This window comes from Impatiens glandulifera, chromosome 2, assembly GCF_907164915.1.
Source record: "Impatiens glandulifera chromosome 2, dImpGla2.1, whole genome shotgun sequence".
NCBI lineage: Eukaryota > Viridiplantae > Streptophyta > Magnoliopsida > Ericales > Balsaminaceae > Impatiens > Impatiens glandulifera.
In genome coordinates this window covers 55,049,711-55,073,452 of record NC_061863.1, presented here as the reverse complement: position 1 = coordinate 55,073,452, position 23,742 = coordinate 55,049,711, and the positions used below count along the sequence as shown (strand labels likewise).

Below are 23,742 nucleotides of genomic sequence, written 5' to 3'. Positions count from 1 at the left end.
TCTCTTTCTCTCTCAAAAGAACAACACTGTCTTGTAAATTGAGAAAGGAAAGATTGGATATTGTTGTTTCCTTCCTTGGATATATCTCCCAATCAGTCGTCTCTTCCGATCGTCATTTCTCTCTCCATACGAAATCCAAGAACTTATCTAAAGCTATATATATATATAATTCTCTTTTGTCTCTCTGCACTTTGTGCTAGCTGCCCAATCCATTCACTAAGTTCTCTTCTTCTTCTTTCATACTTGTTCATCGACTGAATCCGTAATAATGGACTCCGTTGAGTTAAAGAAGGAAGTGTTCGGCTCCAAAGACGCAAGTTCCCTGGTTGATAAGCTTAGAGCCACGTTCGCCGGCGGGAAAACAAAGATCTACGAATGGAGAGTCGCCCAACTCAAGTGCTTGATGAAAATGATCAATGATCATGAAACCGATATCATCGATGCTCTACGCTCCGACCTTTCCAAACCTGTAACTGAGGCCTTCGTATCCGAGGTGGTTTATCTCCCAATTTTCTAATCCAATCTATCCTTATTGATTGTTTTTGTAGTATTTTTTGTGGATTACCTGGGGATTGAGTTCGATAGGAGCAATGATTTATACATATTGAACACCAATATATAGCAGCTTTTCGATCTGACTGTGACTGCTTTAAATGCCTTCTCTTCTTAATATTAATTACCCGAATCTCATTTATTATATGCTTCCAAAAGTAGTGTCATCTTTCTCTTAGACAAGATTTTCAATGAGAATTTGGTAGTTTAAGCAGCTGGTGGGAACATTTATTGCACTTGGTTTGAACCTGGGAAGAAGGTCAATTTTTTTATTATCAATGTTGGTCTTTGTTCTGACTAGGCTTAAAATTGATGATTAACAGATTGTACTTACAGTGCCAATTACAGAATATTTGTTAGCCTGTTAACTACATATAATAATGAAAGATTAGAGTAATATTATTTTTACTGAACTACTAGTATAAGAATCAGCTTACTAAATCTTAATTCTGCACTGGATGTGTTTCAGAGTAGCAGTTCACACATATTTAACAGCTTGGTAAAAGTGCTTAGGGTTAAAACATCTGCAGAAATCTATCTAAGCTGACAAAGATGAATGTATTTGTTTTATGGCGAACATGAGAAACTCAGAATTCGACGAACACGATAATTATTTTGGTTTGATATATGTTCAAGTGTGAAAGAATTAGGAATAATTTGACAGGAGAATGATGTTACTAACTGAATAATGTTTCTTCTTTAAAACTTATTTTTTTGTGGGAAACTGAAAATGTTCTATTGCAAGAGTGCTTGTGATATCAATCATCCAACTGAATTACTGTTTTCTTTTGATTTGATTATCAACAGAAGCATTTTCATTATAATTTAGATGATGATAGGAGCTGATGCAAAATGCTATTAATGATTATATTTGGAAGCCATTTCAAATTATTCCTATGAATATTATCTTTACTTCTTTTTTATTTTATTTTATATATTGTTGAATAGTTCATGCTGGAAACTTTCCATTTCTTTATTTATTGTACTGGATTAGGCTTCTCATTTCCTCTGTTTTTCTTGTGTGTAGTAATGTGACTTATACCTTTGTTATTCTGTATATCAAACTAAGTTGACACCATTTATCTTTCAGCTTGCCATGGTGAAATCCTCCATTGATTTCACACTCAAAGGACTAAAACATTGGATGAAGTCTGAGAAGGTGATTTGTTTATAATTGTTCATAGACAAGCTACAGTGATACAAAATGAGGCGAAATGTGATGCTAGTCTCTAAATGGTGCAGGTAAAAAGCACAATAACTACGTTTCCTTCATCAGCAGAAATAATGCCAGAACCACTTGGGGTTGTATTGGTGATATCGGCATGGAATTATCCTTTTTGTAAGTTTGGGTTAATTTGCTATTCTCTACCTGAAATATTTTGGCTCCTACATAAAATAATTTATTTAATTTTCTGGTTAACAGCACCATATCCATCTTTAAGGGCAATATATATATTTATTCATTTGTATCTGGTGGTTAACCACTAGGAAAAACTTTTCTTCCAGTTAGCTATGTAAACCTGTTTTGATTGTAGATGTCATTAATTATAGATTTGCATTTATAATGGTAAATTTAGCATGAACTTTTCCATACAATCACTGACATCTTCATCTCAAAAGGCTATTCTAATGCCTCAAAAAGGAGAGCAGCAAATGGGCTACTCTCATACCCTGAAAAATATCCTTGTTCTAAAGACTAAATAAAAGTCATACTCAACCAAAAAATGACTAAACTATTCATCATTTTGTCAACAATATTAAAAACTTCCCATCCTGAGACGTTCCCATATGAATTATGAAAAGTAGTCCTATGATTCTATTCTACTTGAGAGGTTTTTCGTTAAATGTTCTCTTGTTTCTTCGCCCATATGATCCACCCACCTCAGGGAAATCGGGATCATTATCCAATCATTCTTATTTTGTCTTTTTCTCCCAAACAATCCACAATTGATTCCCAAAATTCTCCAACTGAACTTGGCATAACCCTGTAAACCTTGCGTACTTGGCAAACCATATCTCACGAAGATCTAACAAGTGGACAAAAGAGCAGCATATGATGGATTGGTTCTTCGGGTTTTTCACATAGACAACTACTAGACAAAGCAAAGCCTTTGATCTTGATTTTATCATTTACTAGCCTATGCGCGCTTGAGCTTCAGATGACATTGCAATGAATATTGCTTGAGCCTGTGGTTAAGATGCATAATATGTTTCATGCTTTGTTTTATGTCGAAATATTTGGAGCTTTTTTTTGTGTCTGCTCTGTGTTTATTGTATCATCTGGCAATGGAAGACTCTTTTTCCAGATTTTATCTTTTCAAGATAAATGTCAACATTATGTCAAATAGGCTTTATGTGGTCCTATCTCTGGAAGAATACTACTTTAGCTGAAGACACACTTCTTATTATGATGTTTATTTCTCAGATCTATCTCTTGATCCCGTCATTGGAGCAATTTCAGCCGGAAATGCTGTGGTTTTGAAGCCCTCGGAGATTTCTCCCTCAACATCCTCACTGTTTGCAAAGTTGTTGCCAGAATATATCGATACAACTGCCATTCAAGTTGTTGAGGGTGGTGTTCCTGAAACTTCAGCCTTACTGGAGCAAAGATGGGATAAGATATTCTATACAGGTTCTCATAAAATGTTTATTACTTAAGATTTCATTCATTAACTAATTTCAGTTAAAAACAATAATCTCACTAATATTGCTTTCATTTAAAGGCGCTGACAATCTAATACACCTGTGGAAAGACGAGTGTTTCTCATTTTCAAGATGCTTAATTTGGGAACACGTTTTTTATTTTGAGTCAGATATCTCATTTGGACGTGGATCCAGACGTGAGCATGTTTGGAAACAAAACTTAGTTATACACGTATAATATATGCAATTTAGCCCCATCTGGAAACAACTATAATTTCTGTTTTTGAGAAATAACCAATATATTTCTGTGTCCGAATCTCCAAGCATACTCTCATCTACCTACTGCGTTTAAAGTTGTCAAGAATGGATTTGCCAGAAATCTCATTCAGCTTCATCTAGTTATTATTAGTAAACTCAGTTGAGGCTTCATATAAAAACATGTTGACTCTAACAATATATGGCTTATAATCGGTATTAATGGGATTGTGTAGAAACCAAACAGCTTAAGAACGTGACTCATTGATTTGGTCTTTGCCTTTATTCTTTCTGCCTACACAAAATTTAAATTAGTATCCTTGTAGGCAATGGAAAGGTGGCTCGTGTTGTGATGACAGCTGCTGCAAAGTATCTTACACCTGTTACACTGGAACTTGGAGGAAAATGTCCCGTTTTCATTGATTCAGATGTTAATTTGAAAGTAAGGAGCATTTATTTCTGAATGTCATGCTTTTCAGCGGCCACCAACTCTGTTTTTCTTTGCCAAAATGGGTTCTTTGCTTTTTCAGGTAACAACAAGGAGGCTTATTGGAGGAAAATGGGGATTAAACAATGGGCAAGCATGCATTTCTGCTGATCATGTTATAACAACAAAAGATTTTGCTCCAAAGTTGGTGAGATATTTTTCATACTTGAAGATAGTACCTTGTTTCATCTAGGGTTATTTGAATAACCAAGTGGTTCTTTTAAATAATCTTGTTTGATATAGGTTATTGAAAATTAGGTTATTTGGGTAAAAAGACATTAGGGGTATACATATATATGATTTAAAAAAAATAGAGAGCATCTTGGTTGATGGATGTGATTTATGAGTAGTTTGTTGATTGGATAGTTGGTTATTTGAAATTCATATCTACTAAACCACATCAAACAAGGCCTAAATTTCTATCTGTGAAGCATTTACGCTTCTTTTTTTTCTACCAAAAGGAAAATATGGGAAAATGGGATATTATTACAGACATCAATATCCCCTAAAAACATAGACACACTTATTCATTTTCATGAGCAGGCTTAACATACTTTCTAGGAAGAAAAATAATAGTAATAAAAGAACATGAGAACTTCGTCTCCACCATTTGTATGACTTCTTTAGATTCCTGGGAGATATTGGCTTGACCTTCTATGTATGAAGGAGCCCTGTTGAAGTGAATCATGATAATTATTGATGTCGAGAACATCATTAAATTGTCAATTGGCTTTGTTAACCCTTTGGTTAATGTCATTAATTTCCAGATAGAGTCTTTGAAGCATGAGTTGGAGAAATTCTTCGGAAAGGACCCAATGGAATCTGAAGACATATCACGTATAGTGAACCTTAACCACTTTCATCGCCTAAAAAAGCTATTGGATGATGATAAACTTTCAGGAAAGATAGTTCATGGAGGCCAAACTGATGAAAAAAAATTGTCAGTTTTTATGTTCCATCTCAAACATTGATTATTTAATCAAAGTTACAAGTTCTTCTTTTTAAATATAGAATCTTCTTTGTTCTATACAGGAAGATCGCTCCGACCATATTACTTGATGTACCCGACGACGCTCTCGTAATGAATGAAGAGATATTCGGTCCTTTGCTTCCCATAGTTACGGTAATAATTTGGATTTTCTTTGTGATGACCAGGTGTCTAGATTAGTTTCCCATTCCTGGACAGTATTAGCTGAACGATTCTTTTCTTTTTTCAGGTTGAGACGCTGGAACAGGGCTTTGAGGCTTTGAGGTCGAAGGAGAAACCACTAGCAGCTTATTTATTTACCAATAACAAGAAGCTTAAAGAGGAGTTTCTTACAAAAGTTTCAGCTGGGGGTTTGCTCATCAATGATATTGCTCTTCATGTATTATTATTATATTCTTCTCAAATCTCTCGATTTCATTTCTGTCATAATCCAGTTATTAATAAGCAACACTTCATTAATTCTAATTTTGAATTAATTGTTTGTAGCTTGCAAATCCTTACCTACCCTTTGGAGGAGTTGGAGAAAGTGGAATTGGTGGTTATCATGGAAAATTCTCTTTTGATACTTTCAGCCATAAGAAGGCTGTTTTGAGCCGAAGTTTCATAGGTGATGCATCGGCTAGATATCCACCCTACACACCTGGGAAGCTTAAATTACTAAGAGCTCTACTAAGTGGAAGTTTTATCGGCATTATTCGTGCTTTGTTTGGGCTGTGAAAAGCTTGATTTACGGGTATTTCTCTAGATTTGTGGTTTAAGTTTGATATATCATTTGCAATTGTGCCTTTTATGTTATATATAGTTAAGTTATGACTTGTAACTGTTGCATTCATATATTATTTCCTCTTTGTATTTAGAAAATCAAATCAATTTGAATTTATATTTGTTTCAAGGATATATTTTGTTGTGAACTAATTGCATTCCTCCATGAATAAATCCTGTAAAACATTATGCTTGTAATTATCGATGTAAATGATACCAAATTCTTACCTTTGCCCTCTAAAACTGTTTTTTGAAGATCTACTTTTTAATAGTCTATTTTGAAGTTAGATTCCACAGTGGTATACCTTTTCCTCATTGTTGTATGTATACCTTGTGGTAGCATCCAATTAAGCTTTGAAAGAAGAACAAACATTGGCCACAATAAACACAACCACCTCCACACTCTTGTTATTTGTAATTATCCAATTTAAGGTTTCTTTGACCAATTGTTAGCACATCTCATACTAACTGTCATCCACCCTTCTCGAAAGTGTTATAGGTGAGCAATGATTCAAACTCTCACAATTCCGAGCAACGACCAACTAGGGGTTTACGAGGTTAGTTGGTTATTGTACCAAAAATCATCACAATCATTGGTATCCGTTTTCTAAAATCTTCAAACCTATGTTATATCAAAACTGGTTTAGAGTAAAAAGAAAGGCAAATATAAAGAAAATAACAAATTGTGATTTTTATAATGGTTTGCTTTTCTCACTAAAGAAGTCTCATAACCATTACTAATTTTCCAAATCTTTTTAAGGGCTGTCCAGGTTATTTAAATAACCTGGAGAGAGAGAAAAATGATTATTGGTGATAATTTTGAGGAAATGATAATATTTTTTTGATAAAAATACTTAAAGGGTATTGATATATATAAATAAAATAAATAATTATAATTTAAAATAGATGGTATTTTAGTATTTTAGTTAATGACTTGATTGATTTGAAGGATGAGTGAAATGACAATTGATTTGGTTGGGTTATTTGGAAAACTCAGATCCGACCAAAGCCCGAGAGTTTCACTCCTATCCTATCACCAATTATGGAAAAAGCTTGATTAAGAAGACTAGTTGATAAGACATACAATGAATCATAATATATATATAAATATAAATAATCAAATTTATAAAAATAATAATTTAAAATATATATAAATATAATAAGATTTTAATGATTTAAATGTAAATAAATAAATTAATAAAAAAATGAGTTTAAAAATAAATTAATAAAATAAATTAGTTTAAAAAGTTAAATAGGACAAAAGAAACAACATTATTTTGAAAACTCATCCTGCTTCAATTTACATTACAAAAATTATTTAAAAAATTGATTTAATTTGTTTCTTTAAATTGGTTTATTTAATAAAAAAAATTAGAAGGTATTTATGTAATAATTTTTTTAAAATATATAAATATTTTAATTGATAAATGAAGTGATGATAAAAAATTTGATAAAATAATTTTAAAAACATTATTTCCATCTCTTTAAAACATTATTATCTTAATTTGTATGGGCATAACTTTAAGTACACAAATTGATAAAATATTATGCAAACACAATAACAAAAATAAAGATATACTATATAACGAATAAATATCCTCAAAGACCATATGATTAAAATATCAGAAAAAAACAAAACATTTCAAAGAAATTTATACAACAATTCCCAATTCTGGAATGGATTTCAAAACATGATATTGAATTCATATTTTGTAAAATATGATCCAAATTCTATTTGGATTTAAGTTCATATTTTATTTGAGATGGAAATAATAAAATATTGAATGTGGTGTTAACAGCTCAAAGTTTCTTTTTCTCTTGGCAGCTTTATTATATCTGTCAGTATTTGAACTTTCTTCAGTGAACGGAAATGTAGATTGTTGTGGGTCCGGTCCGATTGATTTTTCATAGCGCCAAAAGTAGAGAGTTATTGCTTCAGCCTTAGTACAGAAGTAATCAATTCACAAAAAGGGTTTTTCTTCTTTGGTAAGAGCAAACGGAGTTACTCCATCGATGACGCAGTTTTTTCTCTACTCGGTCTTCTTCATCTTCATCTCGTTGTCAAGCTTCCTTATCAGTTCCTCTGGTTCTAAACACATTACCGATATTAACACTAGAAAACAGACTCCATCGCCGGATTCGCTTCAACAATCCACGTCCTCCTTGATTTTCCCTGTTTCTGGCAATGTTTATCCTGATGGGTATGCATTTATTTGTTTACTTGGGTTTTCTTGTGACCGGAATTTGAATATTACCCGCGATGACTGCTTGTTTGAATTCGATCAAACTAATTTTATTGCATGTTAGTTAGGGGGTATTTCACTATTTCTTCGTTGTGCTATGTTTCTATGTGAATTCCGAGATAGGTTTCATTGATTAACTTCATAAAGTGCTGCTGACTGACATCGCCTTTTTGGTTCACTTTTACCTTTTGGCAAAGGTCTTGAAGATTCTACTGAAGAAATCTCATCTTATATTTGCTTGGGATTTTACCTATTTAGGATGAAAAGGAAAGGACTAACTCAATTTCTAGGTTCTAAATCAGTAAACATGGACTGCTCGGTTTCCAAATATCTCTTCTTCTATCCTTTGGAAGTTTTAATAAAGTCCTGACTTGTAATGTATTTGATATGAATCTCTCGCATATGTCAAATTCAAGATCAGCCGCGCAGTTCCAATTGAAGCTTCCAAATATGTTAACTCAATGGAGCCAAATAGTCTTTGCTATTTTCCATTTCTTTCCTTTCCCCATTGTTATGAAGAAATGGTATTAGTGTGTGTCAAATTTGTTTTCATTTTCAGGTACTATCATGCAGAGCTCAAAATAGGCAATCCACCGAAACCTTACCATCTCGATATTGATTCTGGCAGTGACCTTACCTGGCTCCAATGTGATGCTCCTTGTGAAAATTGTACTCCGGTAATCATATTATTCTGAATGATCTTCAACAATGTAATAGCCTCCATCTTTATGCAAAATAAAGGATATTTGACTGAATTTGTGTAAAATGTAGTTAAATTTTGATTGAGAAGTGATAACTGTTAATGAAAGTTTCTTTTTTTACATAAAATGAATGAAACACAAGAACTCCTTGATTGAAGTTGGGTTTCATGACGAGTGGTATTATAATGTGTTGTCCACCTCCATTGAAAAAATCCTTGGTTTAGAAAAGAAAGACACGTGGATTATTTTTCAGTTGTTTTATGAATCTTGATATCTGTTATTATGTGCAGGCCCCTCACGAGCCTTACAAACCTAGGAAAGATGTACTAATTAAGTGCGTTGATCCAGTGTGTGCTACTGTGAATTCACACGCTAACCAGCCATGTGACAACCAGGAAGAGCAGTGTGACTATCAGGTTGAGTATGCTGATCAAGGCGTGTCTATGGGAGTATTGGTAAAGGATGTTTTCCCACTTAGGTTCGCCATTGGTGATGTTCACGATCCCCATCTAGTATTTGGGTAGGATACATTCATGCTCTGCAGTTTCTCTGAAATTATTATGATCCATGGTCACAGGGTTTGTTTGATGTAGGATTATTTAGGTAAAATTTGATTATTTGAAAATTATCTTGTGTTTTGGTCAAATGCCAAAATGCCCTTGGGCCTGGTTTTATATAGGGTTATTTGAATACCCAAGTGGTTATTCCCAAATAGCCTTGTTTCATGTAGTTCATTGAAAATCAGATTATATGGAGTTTTTTGGGTTATATAAATATATAATGCATAATCTTTTTTTAAAAGAGAGGGTAAGTTTGTATTTTTGCTAATGATTTGAATGATGTGATTGCTGAGTAGATAGTTAATTGAGTAGTGGGTTATTTGAAATTAATCTCAAATAACCCACATCAAACAAGGCTTAAATGTTAATAAAGAATAAAAATTAGGGTATTTAATAATGATTTGATGGGGTTGATCACACAAGTCCTAGGTTGGCTTAGGATGATATTTTTATTTAAATAAACTCTCATTATTTGGATTTTGGCTTCTGGCTTGGGGTTGAAGTAACAAGTGTCATATTGTTTTTCCTTTGAATTTGTGTCGAGAAATTATCTAGTTTTTTTTTATGTCCTGTTGTGCAACAGCTGCGGCTACAATCAAGAATTTCCCAACTCAGTTCATCCTCCTTACACTGACGGTGTTCTTGGTCTTTCAAAAGGCAAATTAAGCATTGTGTCTCAACTTCACGATTTAGGACTAGTTCAGAATCTGATGGGTCATTGCCTAAGCACGAAAGGAGATGGATTTCTTTTCATTGGAGATGATGGTGTAGTTCCTTCATCTGGAGTGAGCTGGTTACCAAATTTGAGCAATTCTTTGGAGTATGTTTTTCCAACAGCCTTCTTTCCTGTTTATATTTTGTGAATAGGCCTTAATGTATTCCTCAAATTTGTGATATCCATCCAACTTTTTTTTATGTAAGTCATTCAACAATAAATTGCTTTGATATGAACCCCTTTCTAAATGGCAGTTTTATACTTCTTTATTTGCATCAGCACCTATATAGGGAAGTGAGGATTTTGTTAAAAAAAATTGAGGGTTTTTTCCTGGGAACAGGTTAGCACAACATCCCTCTTTTACGACCCACTTCAATCAAGGTGTTCTAAGTGAGAATTGAATTTGAGACCTCAGCCTCTTAGTTTAAAGTTAAATAGTTGTTTTGGTGACCAAAACTGAAAATGTTGCACTTAGCAAAAATAGTCTCATGTGCTTATTGTTTGAACTGAAAAATCATGTTAATAATTGTCGTTTAGAGGGGTTCATATCAAAATGGTTTCCATAATTGAAGGGCTTATATTAAAGAAACAATTTTAAAGGCTGCTTTCAAGATTGCTGAATACTTTGAAGGCTTATTCATGAGTTTACTCCTAATTGATCTCTAAAATGCCATCATAATGTCATGTGTCTGTCTGTGAGTTGTCATAGCAGTTAGGAAGAAAATGTATACAACATAGCCTATGTTAAAAGGAACATGTATTTCAGTGAACATTACAGAATTGGACCGGCAGATCTTCTATATGGTAGGAAGTCAACTGGTGTGAAAGGAATTCCTCTAGTTCTTGATAGTGGAAGCACTTATAGCTACTTCACTTCTGATGCTTATGGAGCTACTCTGTCAATGGTAAGAAAGAAGTAGGGAGTAATCTAATTAAGTTCCTCATTTATTATTTTTTTTCTTCATTAATGAATCAATTTCTATTTCTTCTTTGTACTGTTATTCAGTTGAAGAAGGATGTAAAGAAGTTAAAAGATGCTGAAGATGATGGAAGCCTCCCAGTTTGTTGGAGAGGTTCCAAACCATTCAAATCTATTAATGATGTAGACAAGTATTTCAAGCCTATTGTATTGAGTTTCCCCAAAGCCAAACATGCACAGATTGAAGTCCCTCCCGAAGCCTATCTTATCATCTCGGTAATCCTCTCGCGCTCTCTATCTTATCCATGTGTTGTGATGTCCCACGTTGAGAAATCACAAAATATGTGGACTCATCATATTAATAGCTTAGGTACCTTTTAGGGGCTTGGGTTGTGGTAGTTCAGTTTCTTTGCCAAAAATATTTCCAAATGGCCCATAATTACCTTCTTAAGTACCTTTTATTTAGGCTTGGGTTGTGATTGGTTAGTTTCTTTCCCTTTGGTATCTATAGCCTTTATTCCCATGTGTCAATACAAATGGTTCCCGAGTCAAACTGATTTATAGAACAAGATGTCTTGGGGCCACCCTTTGAACACTGCTGAAACAAAGTATCACGTGGCTCACTTCTACCGTCCTTATGGAATGTGATGAACCTTTGCTTACTAAGTTGGGAAGATTATGAAGTTTAATATTGATAAATCAAATGAAATATACTCATATATACAAGTGAGAGGTTAATAGATCTACTTACTTTCTTCTGTTCTTAATTCACTTGATATTTTCAGGAGCATGGAAATGCTTGTTTTGGCATGTTGAATGGTTCAGAAGTGGGGCTTGGGAATTTCAACATTATTGGAAGTAAGACGCCTTCCTTCTTCAATGACATGATCCATTTTAGTCAAATACATTCTCATAATAACATCTTCCTACTTCAATTATGATTTGCAGATAACTTTTTGCTAGACAAAATGATCATATATGACAATGAAAATCAACGAATTGGTTCGATCTCTTCAAACTGCCACAGTCTTCCCAGGTATTGAATTAATTACTTGCAATTTATTTTCTCTCCTACAACACCTTTTATTTTTAAACCGTGGTTTGTAGGAACGAAGAACAATCGAGTTATCTAGCCGATGAACTGTAACAAAACCTTGGAGCATCAACACATAGTCAATGGTCATATTTGGAAAAAGAAAAGAAAAAGAGTTTGTTTCTGAATTTTGATCCGAACTTGTAGAGAAACTGTATCTGAACCTGAGGGAAAATTCAGGTACACCTTGTTTCCAAATGTGATCCCATCTAGATTCACATGGGAACTGTTGTATAAAATTACATAGATGCTAAGTAAGGCAGAAAATAACAAACATATATGAGACCACTTGTTGGGGTCCAAACATGCTTCCTTGTAACTCAACTTAGTTGTGTGTATAGTCAATTAAATGATTTACAAAGTGAAATTATAAGAAATAAGCTAAACAAACAAAATTTTACTATCAATATTTAAGCTAAGTACAACTTTGGGTGAGGTGAAGGATAAAAATTCAGTAAATATATTTTACAAGAAAAAGTTCTTCTTGAGGACAGATCTAGAGTGACAAGATGATAAACTCCTTTAATTAATTGTAGATCTTCCTTTAAAATATATGTGATCATCAAAGTCAAATAAGTAAACATGGGAATGAACCAAATAAGTAATAGTGTTCCCCTTTAGGCCTTTACCTGTTCCTTTTTCTTTACAAATCAATTATTCATGTAAACTAAATCCAAATTATGTGAAATAGCATATAGTAGCATATGAAATCAAATTTTATTATTTTCCTTAGAAAATATATATAATTAAATGAAAATTGACAATAATAATATAAACAGTAATTTAATTTTGTCTAGATCTATGGAAAAACTAGGGTAACTAAGTAATTGGAGTTTTAAAGTATTAAAAGTTACTAATTTAACTAGCATTTCATCATTATCATTGGCCTTATTCATCAAAAATCTCATCATTGTCGATTTCTTACCATCTCGAGTATCCAACATATCCATTATTACCTGCAATCGAATTATATATATATATATATATATATATATATATCATATTACAGACATTTTCATTTCACCCAAAAATTTTCTTTTTATCGAATCTCTTATCATCTCTCATTTCGAGTAACCACATATGCATTGTGTTACGACTTGTTTCGTAAGGTGTGTTTTGGGTTCAAGAATCACGTTCTTTATAGGGAATTTCCCTCCTAATCAATCAAAGAACTTAAGAAATATAACAGCAAGAAACCAATAAAACAACACAAGATTTGATATCGGAGTTCGACCCAAAAAAGATGGTCTACGTCTCCGTCGAGCTCTGTTACGAACTCGATTCCACTATCACAATTAAATGTTTCAGTTACACCTCGTTCTCATATATATCAATCACACCTTTGAAATCTCTTACACTCTTGTGTGAATTACTCATATATATATATAAACAACTTGTCCTAACAAACTTAACAAACTTAAGCCTTTGACACTTTAGTTAGTTGGGCCTATTAAATTTGGGCCTGACCCATCAACTCAATTTCAACAATCTCCACATTGAGTTGAAGGGTCCTTCTCTTGTTCTAGTGAAATCGAATATGTTCATCACTTCATTGCTCGAAGCCTTCATTGCACTAAATATCTTGAACTCTAAGCAAATCCAAACAATGTCTGAATTTACTTAGAGGTAGTACCTTGGTTCCAACATCAGCCGGGTTATCTTATGTTCCAACCTTGTTGATTGAAACCACCCCTTTTGCTATCTTCTCTCGAATGAAATGGTGCTTGATATCCACGTGTTTTGTTCTGTCATGGAACACGGGATTCTTGCACAAGTGTAGTGCACTTTGGCTATCTGTGAACACCGTCGCTGGTCCTTCGAACACCTTCAGTTCTTGCAGCAGACCCTGAATCCACATTGCTTCCTTTACAGCTTCAGTTGCTGCGATATATTCGGCTTCTGTTGTTGATAAGGCCACTACTGATTGCAACTGGCTCTTCCAACTGATACAGTTACCGTTCACCAAAAAATAGAAAGCCGAAGTTGATTTCCTTGAGTCTTTATCTCCTGCATAGTCTGAGTCCACGTAACCAATTACACTAACATCTGCTCCACTTCTTTTCTTGTAACATATCCCCACATTAGTAGTCGAGGCTATGTATCTTAGTAACCACTTCATTGCGAGCCAATGTTCACGGCCTGGACTTGCCATAAACCTGCTCAAGACACTAATCGCATGTGCCAAGTCTGGCCTGGTACAGACCATTGAGTACATCACAGACCCAACTGCACTTGAATACGGAATCTTTTCCATGTAAGTCTGATCTGACCTGGTTTTTGCCGAGTTCACAGACGACATCAGATACTGATTCGTGATCGGCAATTTTGCTGGCTTGGCTCCTCGAATTTCGAACTTGTCAATCACCTTCTCGAGATACCCTTGCTGGCTGAGAGTCATTACACCATTCTTCCTGTCTCTCTTAATCCTTATCCCAAGAATCTTAGCAGCTTTGCCTAAGTCCTTCATATCGAACTCGGAACTTAGAACAATTTTCAACTTCTTCACACTTGAAGCTTGTTTGCTGATTAGTAGCATATCATCTACATATAGCAGAAGATAATTAGCTTCAAGTATATTCTTCCCTCTAAAGTATAAACAAGTATCATAGCTAATCCTCATAAAGCCTTGTTGAGTAATAAACGCATCAAACCGTAAATACCACTACCTTGGTGATTGTTTGAGTCCATACAACGACTTCCTAAGCAAACACACCATGTTCTTCTCTTGCTGAACTTTGAACCCTTCTGGCTGCTCCATGTAGATGGTTTCCTCTAAATTTCCATGAAGAAACGCAGTCTTAACATCCATCTGTTCTAACTCAAGATCGAACTGAGTTACCAGCGAGAGCATTATCCGAATGGTTTTGTACTTAACAACTGGTGAGAAGATCTCATTATAGTCCACTCCTTCCTTTTGAGAGAACCCTTTAGCAACTAATCTTGCTTTGTACTTGACCCCCTCTTGAATCGAAATACCTTCCTTGATCTTATAGATCCACCTGCACTTGATTACAGATTGTTTGACAGGCCTTGGAACAATCTCCCAAGTTGAATTCTTATAAAGTGAATTCATTTCTTCCTTCATAGCTTCCATCCACTTGGATCTATCACTAGAACTCAAAACTTCTTTGAAATCTTCCGGCTCAGTTTTGTCTAACTCAACTGCTGTCATAAACGCATATGCCAACATATCGGTATAAGCTGAGAACCCATACCTCTGGATGGGTTTTGGTTGCCTCCTTTCCCTGTCCCTTGCGAGTTGATAACTAACTTCCGACTGAGCTGTAATTTCCTCGTCTTGTGCCACAACAGGTTCAACATCTGTACCAGTAAATTCCTCCTGATTATCAGCAACCATTTCAGTGTTTTGATCTGAAATCAATGGCTCCACCTGACCATGATCCCCTGCATTAATCTCCACTTGACCAGTCCCCTGCTCGCTTTTACCCAAGTCACCTTGATTAGATTGATTCTGAGAGAGACACACAAACTCCTCTTCATTGAATACTACGTCCCTGCTGTTTATGGTTTTAAAACCACCAGACTGTTTTAACCACAACCTATAACCTTTCACTCCTTGAGGATACCCAAGAAACACACACTTCACACTTCTTGGCTCTAACTTGCCTTCTTTTTGATGAGCGAAGCTGTACATCCAAATGGTCTAAGATGAGACAAATCTGGAGGTTTACCTGTCCACATTTCTTCAGGAGTTTTGAACTCAATTGCTGTCGACGGACATCGATTCACCAAATATGCTGCTGTCATTACAGCTTCTCCCCAGAAAGACTTGGACAAACCTGCCCCGAAAAGCATGCATCGAGACTTATCTAACAAAGTCCGATTCATTCGCTCAGCAACGCCGTTTTGCTGGGGTGTGGATCGAACTGTTCTATGTCTTTGAACCCCTAGCTCACGACAATGACTATCAAACACTTCGTTGCAAAACTCTAACCCATTATCTGTTCTTAGGATCTTTAATTTTCTACCTGTCAGATTCTCAACCAAAGTCTGCCATGTTTTGAACTTCTCAAAAGCATCACTTTTGTGTTTCAGAAGATAAACCCATACTTTACGAGAATAATCATCTACGATTGACAAGAAGTACGAGTTACCTCCATGCGTCGATGTTTTCTCAGGACCCCATAAGTCTGAATGGACATACTCCAACACGCCTTTGGACTTGTGAACCCCGGTCTTAAATTTCTGCCGATGCTGTTTGCCTAACACGCAATGCTCGCAAAAGCTTAGACCCTTGACTCTATCTGAGCCTAATATATTCTTGTCGCTGAGAATCTGCAAACCCTTCTCACTGATGTGACTAAGCCTCCGATGCCATATCGTGGCCTTCTTGTCTTCATCTGAAACTACAAGTGCAGACTGTCTCGACACAGTTTCACCAATCAGCTGATACAAACCTTTTTGCTTGATACCTTGCATCATTAACCTGTTTTCCTTCATTATCTTCATCTTCCCCGACACTATCTGATTTGTGTATCCTAAGTCATCAAGAATCCCGAGAGAGACGAGATTTCGTGACAGCTGAGGCACAAACCTGACTTGTTTCAGAACCCTTACAACACCATCGAACATTTTTATGCTGACATCTCCAATACCTTCTACTTGACATGCATTGCTATTTCCCATCAGCACCTTGCAACCACTCAGGTTCTGGAAATTAGAGATCCAATCTTTTCTGTACGTCATGTGGAAAGTACAACCGGAATCAAGAACCCAGTCCCTTCTACCATCTTCCATTGACGCCATCAAGACCTCTCCACTGTCATAGCCATCACCATAATTCGCAGATTCTTTAGTCTCCACTTGTTTTTTCTTGTTATCTTTCAGCCAACTATAACAGTGGTTTCGAAGATGACCAACCTTTCCACAATGATAGCATTTTCTTGTTTCCGCAGATTCCGATTGTGATGTTTTGCTTTTCTTATCTTTCGATTTGTTATTGGTACGAGGTTGCCCTTTGTAGAAGTTTTTTCCCTTTGGCCATGTAATTCTCGCCATTTGAACTCGCTTTCTTTTCTGTCCTTAATTCCAACTCTCTCGACTTCAATGCCGAAATCACCTCTTCAAGAGTGATACTTGTTCGTCCATATTTGATCGCATTACGGACTTCTTTGTAGGATTCGGGAAGAGAGTTGAGGATGATTATTGCCTGGTTTTCATTGCTCATTGCTTCGTTCTCGCCTGAGTTTGCCAACTCGATATTGAGTTTCAAGAACTCATCAAGATTTCGAGTAAGAGTCTTTTCTTGCATCATCTTGTAACTGAACAGCCTTTCCTTCAAGTAAATCTTGTTAATCAAAGATTTGGATTGGAACAACTCGTCTAGGCGCCTCCACATCGATGCCGGAGTCTTCTCATTGTCTATCAACCGAATTACAGAATCTGAGAGATGGAAAATGATTGTATCAATCGCTGTCTTTGTCATCTCGATCTTTTGATCTTTATTCATCTCCATTGGCCACGAGACTGGTTCTTCTAGAGTTCGCAGAAGATGCTGCTGTGCCAAGAGAGCCCTGATTTTCCGCTGCCAAATGCGAAAATCTCCATTGCCATCGAACTTGTCAATGTCAGTCTTCATGCTTGAGATGGACTGCCACTGGGATTCCCAAGGTGCCGTTTTCTGTGTTGATCTCTTTCTTGTATAATATTGAACCTTGTCCACTTTGTCTCTTTCTGCGCCTGAGCCGGAATCTTCCTTATCCGTATCACTAGCCAGCATTAAAGACCTTTCCAAGATTCTTCAAGATTCTTCAAGATTGATTCTAATCTTGCCCAAACCGAGCTCTGATACCACTGTAGGGAATTTCCCTCCTAATCAATCAAAGAACTTAAGAAATATAACAGCAAGAAACCAATAAAACAACACAAGATTTGATATCGGAGTTCGACCCAAAAAAGATGGTCTACGTCTCCGTTGAGCTCTGTTACGAACTCAATTCCACTATCACAATTAAATGTTTCAGTTACACCTCGTTCTCATATATATCAATCACACCTTTGAAATTTCTAACACTCTTGTGTGAATTACTCATATATATATATATAAACAACTTGTCCTAACTAACTTAACAAACTTAACAAACTTAAGCCTTTGACACTTTAGTTAGTTGGGCCTATTAAATTTGGGCCTGACCCATCAACTCAATTTCAACATTCCTGATCTATAAGACCGGTGAAATTCTACAATCAAAGGGCAGCGGAAGGTTTTTAATAGAGAATTTGGGGGGAGAGAATAGAAGAATCAAGGGTGCGAAGAGAAATACTGTTGGTCTATACCAAACAGTCCATAGTAATAATAATAGATGAATATGGCAGAAGTTCATATCTTCATTATTTTATTCATGCGTCCTTGGGTAAGAAAGATCAGCCTTATATAGGTGATGTCTTGCCCCAAAATATTCGGTTACAACAATAACTAGAAAATAACAGAATTCGGTTTGTAAAGTAGAAAAGGAAAGCAAAACAAAATAATAAAACAACAAAACAGAAATCTGGCCCATGTGCACACTAGGACCGAGACCGGGTGCCAGAAAAGGTTGCTGGAATTTATTCTAGGACCGAGGCCTTGATTTTAGACCCTAACACATTGTTACCCACAACGGACTATATATCATATTACAGATTTTTTCATTTCGGCGAACCAACATATCTCTTACTCTCCAATCGAACTATTATTTAAAACATTTTGTACCACAATCATCTCATCATTACAAACATTTTCTCTTATCATATCATTTTGAACATTTTATACTACAATCAATCTCTTATTTCCAAACATATCCCAATTGAATATCATTTGAACATTTTACACCACAACCATCTTATATCATTACAAACTTTTTTTCTTACTATCCTCATTTCAACCAATTAAGACCATCTCCAACCCACCCTCAAACTTAAACTCATTTTGTGTTTTCCCCTTACAATCCACCCTCAAACCTAAACTCAAAACGGTGAAAACGTCATTTTCTCTCTCTGAAATCATCTCCAACGGGCACACATAATAGGTTTTGCGTGCCCTTATTTTTCTCGAACCGTATTGCAAAAAAAACTCAAAATGAGTTTATGTTATCTTTCTCCTCCAGCCACCCTTTTTTAACTTTAGGTTATAATATATATTTTTTAATAACTTTCAATTTCTTTACATTTAAATTAATCTTTAACTTATATTTTATTTTTTTACTTTTAAGATAAAAAGTTAAATTGTTTTTTATTTTATAATTTATTTTATATTTTTAACTTATACTTTATAACTTAAATTTTATAAATTATCTTATAATATGTTGATAATGTTTGTTTATTTAAATGTATTAGAATTATTTTGTTGTTTATGAATTATTGATATATAATTAATTTTATTTTAATTTTATTAAATGAAAGAGAAAAGATTATAGTTAAATATATAAAGTTGATAAATATATAGATATTATTAATAAGGTTAAAAAGTTAGTGTAAAAAAAGATTATTTTAAGAATATTCTTTTAGATTTGAGAATGAGTTTTTGGGTTGAAGATGAATTACTGTTTAATATGATGTTTACTGCATTTTGAGTTTAAGAATGAGTTTATGGATTGAAGATTGTCCATCTCCAACCTACAAACTTATTCTCAAACTCAAAATGTTGTAAACATCACATCAAATAGTAATTCATCTCAAACCCAAAAACTCATTTTCAAACTCAAAAGAATATTCTTAAAATATTTATTTTTTACACTAACCTTTTAATCTTATTAATATTATCTATATATTTATCAACTTTACATATTTAACCTCAATCTTTTTCCATTCATTTAATAATATTAAAATAAAATTAAATAAATATATATATATTAATAATTCATAAAAAAAACAAAATAATTCAATAACACATTTAAATAAACAAACATATTATATTAAAACAAGTATATTAAGTATTTTCTATGTTTATTTGTATCATTTATAATTAAAATTTTATAATTTATAAAATTAAGTTATCAAATATAACGTAAAAATATAAAATAAATTAGATAAAATTTCAAGTATAATAAATTTAATAATTTAATTATACATTTAAAAAATATTATAATTTTCTATCTTAAAAATAAAAAAATATAAGTTTAAGAATTAATTTATATGAATAGAAATGAAAATTTATTAAAAAAATACAAATAAAAAGTCTAAGGGTCATTTTTTAAAAAAGGCCAAAAATGTTGTAAATGAATAGTGATACATGGGTTTATTTTGGAGAGAGTGTGAATTACCGTTATGGGATTACGTTTGCCCGTCCGATTCGAGTAGAATTTGTGTTTGTGTTTGTGTTTGTGTTTGGGGTCATTTACTTTTCAAAACTATAAATAAGTCCTTTAACTTTTGATATATGGATAAATATTTTTTTTAATTCCATTTATTTTACCTATGATGTTTAATGTAAAAAACACTATTGATATGTATTAATTTTATATATTCAGTTTTTTTATATATAATTTATTTTATATTTTATAATTTGTTTTATATTTTTATATTATATTTTATAACTTAAATTTTATAAATTATAAATTTATAATTTGAAAATGTATTATTTTGTTGTCTATGAATTATTAATATATAATTAATTATATTTTAATTTTATTAAATAAATGAAAAAAGATTGGGGTTAAATATGTAAAGTTGATAAATATATAGATAATATTAATAAGGTTAAAAAGTTAGTGTAAGAAAGAAATATTTTAAGAATATTTTTTTGAGTTTGGATATGAGTTTTTGGGTTAGAGATGAATTACTGTTTGAAGTGACATTTACTGTATTTTGAGTTTGGGAATTAGTTTGTGGGTTGGAGATGGTCTAATATAACCCTTAGTTCCCCAACCATTTTATCATTTTATAGATATTCTCACTTCAGTTTAGGGCTGCAAATTAGCCAAGCCGCTCGTGAACCGCTCGGTTAAAACTCAATTTGAGCTTGAATTTGACCGAGTTCGAGTTAAGCTTATATAATACTTGATCAATGACTTATCAAACTTTTTCGAACCTCATAATATATAATATATTTTTAATTAATTTTAATAATAAAAACTTAAAACAAATATTTTTTTAATTCTCTCTTAAAAAATTATATATCAGTATCTACATTATTATATCATATTATCCAAAAGTTAAAAAGCAAATTCCTAATTCCCTAAAGCATTATATATCATATCTTACATGACTCTTTCTCTTCACCATTTCTCTCACTCATTTACAAGAGTTTTTAATTTCTTTATATTATTTTTCACTTACACAATTTCTTTCACTCATTTATAAGAGTTTTTTCATTTTTTCATATTATCTCTCACCTACACTATTTTTTTCACTCGTTCATAAGAGGTTGCTTCATTTCTTTATATTATTTCTCATTTATTCACAAGTGTAGTATTCTTTTGGATCGCTATTGTTTTTGCTTTTAAATAACTTTAATTTCTTTTTGTTTTAAGAAAATTCAGAGACAGTGAGGAAAAATATCTTATATATATCCTTTTTGAAATTTTGAATAGTTATGATGATTTCATATTTTCATTTTAAAATATCATGTTTTAAATGTTGAATAAGTATGAAAGTTTGATATTTTCATTTTGAAAATAAATTTTGATTTGAATTCGAGCTTGAAATTTAATTTTTGTTCAAATTTTCGAGTCGAGTCGAATTTGTAGGTAAATAGTCGAGTCAAACTCAAACTTGAATTTATAAACTCGTTCGAGCTTGAGTTCGAGTCGAGCTAATAATTACTTAATTGAGTCGAGCTCGAGCTCGACTCATTTGCAGCCCTACTTCAGTCAACCCAACACCAATCAGACTACATTTTACACACAACCATCTTGTCATATTACATTCGTTCCCCAATTAAACTATCATTTTAAACATTTTGCACTATTTTATATAAAATTTTATAATTATTTAAAACTTACACCTTACTAAATTCAAATTATTGGTCTTTCTTATGAACTAGTGTCAAACACACCAACTACATACAATAACAAACATGTCACTCTCTTACAAAATATACAAATTTATCTTAAATTTACTATTGCTTTGAATATATTAATTGATATACAATTTATTGTCATTATTAATTTTCTAACTTTATTTTTTTTAACATTTAAATGATAGAATTAGATCATTTAAAATGATTAATTTATATTTATATTGTTGTATATATATATATTAATTAATATATATATATATATATAGTAATAGTATAAAGTTTTACAATAAAATAAATATATAATTATAAAAAATAAAATATTAAATATAAGATTTTGAACATAAATTAAAAAATAATTTGTAAATAATTTATTTTTTTAATTAAATAAAAGTTTAATAATAATTAAAAACATAAATATAAAAATATATTAAATAAAAATATTAATATATACTCTTTACAATAATAATAATAATTAAATTATCAATTAAGTTTAATTACATTCGTAATTTTGTGTATAAATATATATATATATAAATAATAAAACTTCATAGTAAAATAAATATATAATATAATAATCATATAATTATGAAGATTTGATTGAGTTTAATCCATCATTCTATTAATGTTATTTAAAATTTGATTATAATTAAAATAAGTTTAATATTTAACATTTAAATATGATTACATATAAAATTATGATATTCTAATTTATAATTTAAAGAAAAGAAAAGTTGATTAGAAAAAATTAGAATATTGTAAATCAACAAACCTAATATCTGTGATAAGTGCTAGCCTAACCCTAATATAAAAATGAAAAATATAATGGCCATATAGTTGTTAAATAGCCAACTATGTTGAGCACAAGAAGTGGCATGAACACGTCTTTAATAATAAAAAAGTGATCATTTATATTTTATTTTAACTTCCCACTAATTTTGATATTGATTTTTAAAATATAACATCTGATCATATTATTTGTATTATAAATAAAATATGAAACATATATTTTTTTTAATAGAAGAGTGATAAGGTAGAGAATTTCGGAGAGGGAATGAGAGAATAATTGTCACTATATCAATGGTTGGAAAAAGAAGAAATTGTGAGAGAGAAGAGAGATAAATTTTATTATTTTTTGGACTCCAAATTCCCTTTCACAGTCAATTTTATGAGAGGTGGGTGGTGCTAATTAAAAAAGAAATACATAAAGTATATTAATAATAATATATTTTTATTTATTTATTATTTTAATTTATAATTAATATTTTAAACCAACTAAATATTTAACATAATTTATTTTTTTTATTGTAATTTTCTATTTTAAATGATATATATTATATAAAAAAATGAAATTGACATAATTATAAATAATTAAATATTATAAATTATAAAATTAAAATTATTGTATTTTGTGATAATATTTTAAAATTATTAAATATTTGTATAAATATATATAAAAATATAAATAGGTAAAATATATATCATAATAAAGTAATTAATCATATTGTATTTGATATATTTTTAATTATTGATGAATATTTATTAGTGTAATTATAATAATATATATATTTTATAAAATATTATGTTATTACTGTTAAATAAAAATAATAATTAATTTTATTATTTATAAAAAATAATTATATTATTTAAAAATATATATTAAATAAAAAAGTTCAATAAAAATATTTTAAAATGTTGAAAAATAAAATAATAACAAATATATATATATACCTAAAAAGACATTAACTTTTTTAATTAATAATTAAAGTATTTAATAATGATTTAAATGTTTGGGACAAAAATAATTATAATAATAATATAGCTCAAACACTGATTCACTTTTTTGATTTGCAAAACTTCACGCTCAGT

General features: G+C 32.0%; 2 protein-coding genes across 3 annotated transcripts; both read left to right on the top strand.

Annotated features, from left to right (window-relative positions):
- Positions 1–5,820, top strand: LOC124925845 (aldehyde dehydrogenase family 3 member H1-like). Its single transcript, XM_047465959.1, has 10 exons — positions 1–493; positions 1,643–1,711; positions 1,795–1,891; positions 2,978–3,184; positions 3,777–3,892; positions 3,981–4,085; positions 4,705–4,877; positions 4,970–5,060; positions 5,155–5,304; positions 5,412–5,820. Exons 1-10 carry the CDS (start codon positions 269–271, stop codon positions 5,640–5,642), a joined length of 1,464 nt encoding a protein of 487 aa, XP_047321915.1. The 5' UTR covers positions 1–268; the 3' UTR covers positions 5,643–5,820.
- A 1,720-nt stretch (positions 5,821–7,540) lies between these two features.
- Positions 7,541–12,242, top strand: LOC124928114 (aspartic proteinase Asp1-like). 2 transcript variants are annotated; one of them, XM_047468643.1, is made up of 9 exons: positions 7,541–7,888; positions 8,490–8,607; positions 8,922–9,151; positions 9,775–10,011; positions 10,658–10,811; positions 10,913–11,101; positions 11,611–11,683; positions 11,774–11,861; positions 11,933–12,242. In XM_047468643.1, the coding sequence occupies exons 1-9, from the start codon at positions 7,701–7,703 to the stop codon at positions 11,970–11,972; spliced, it is 1,317 nt and encodes a 438-aa protein (XP_047324599.1). In that variant the 5' UTR covers positions 7,541–7,700; the 3' UTR covers positions 11,973–12,242. The 2 variants fall into 2 exon arrangements, with proteins under 2 accessions (XP_047324599.1, XP_047324600.1); XM_047468644.1 differs by having other exon boundaries at positions 7,542–7,888; positions 10,673–10,811.
- The last annotated feature ends 11,500 nt before the right edge of the window (positions 12,243–23,742 follow it).